Source organism: Tupaia chinensis, unplaced genomic scaffold, assembly GCF_000334495.1.
Source record: "Tupaia chinensis unplaced genomic scaffold, TupChi_1.0 Scaffold000335_1, whole genome shotgun sequence".
Taxonomy (NCBI): Eukaryota; Metazoa; Chordata; class Mammalia; order Scandentia; family Tupaiidae; genus Tupaia; species Tupaia belangeri.
Genome location: NW_006159829.1, coordinates 96500 through 97267, shown reverse-complemented (window position 1 = coordinate 97267; position 768 = coordinate 96500). Strand labels below are relative to the sequence as shown.

At 71.7% G+C, this 768-nt stretch overlaps 1 protein-coding gene across 1 annotated transcript in view; it reads right to left on the bottom strand.

Moving 5' to 3' along the window:
- Positions 1 to 74: 74 nt before the first annotated feature.
- Positions 75 to 768, bottom strand: part of PARP10 (poly(ADP-ribose) polymerase family member 10) — a gene marked incomplete in the record, with an annotated part of 21137 nt that continues 20443 nt past the window's right edge. Inside the window, 2 exon segments of the mRNA XM_014589167.2 lie at positions 75 to 621; positions 692 to 754. Coding sequence (XP_014444653.1) covers positions 275 to 621; positions 692 to 754 — 410 coding nt within the window.

The following is a 768-nucleotide window of genomic DNA, read 5'->3' as shown; positions in this document are numbered from 1 at the left end:
GCATTCCCCGCCCCGGCCACGCCCCGGCCCCCACTCCCCGCGCAAGGTGGCGTTCAGAGCTCCGCAGGCCCTTCTGCTGCTCCACCCGTTTATTCCAACCGCGGAACCGCTCCCGCAGGCCGGCCCGCCCGCCTCCTGGGCTCTGCTGACCCCTGGTGGTCGCCCGGCCGGGTCCAGTCCCAGTCCTCAGCAGACCTCGCGTCTCCGCAGGAAACAGGGGCGACCCGAGGGGCAGAAAGGCGGTTCGGAGCGGCGCGGCCGGGCGCCTGTGCCGTCAGGTGTCCGGGGAAGGGCCCGAGAGCCCGAAGCCGTCTCCGGAACAACCGCCTGGCATGTGCTCGCAGGTGATGAGGTGGGTGGGCAGCGCCTGGGTGTCGTGGAAGATGACGAAGATGCTGGGCTGCTGCAGGCAGTCCACGGCGCTGTCATAGCGTAGGAGCGCGTCGCCGAAGGCTCGCAGAGGGGGCGCCCGCAGACCCTGGCGACCCTGCCCATAGTCGCCTGTCAGTACTCGCGCTACGAACACCGCCTTGTGGCCGTCGGCGTTGGGGGGCGAGTAGCGGTCTTGCACCGACAGGGAGGCGCGCGCGGCGAAGTACACGCCCTGCCCGTACAGCGTGCCTGCGGGGAAGACCGTGAGGTCAGGGACTGGCGCGGCCAGAGTCTCCACCCCGCCCGGCCCAGGCCTCACCGTTGCGGCCACAGAAGCTGCAGTTGGAGCCGTGCGCGCAGATCTCCGGCACGGCCTGCGCCGCCGCGCCGCGGTAC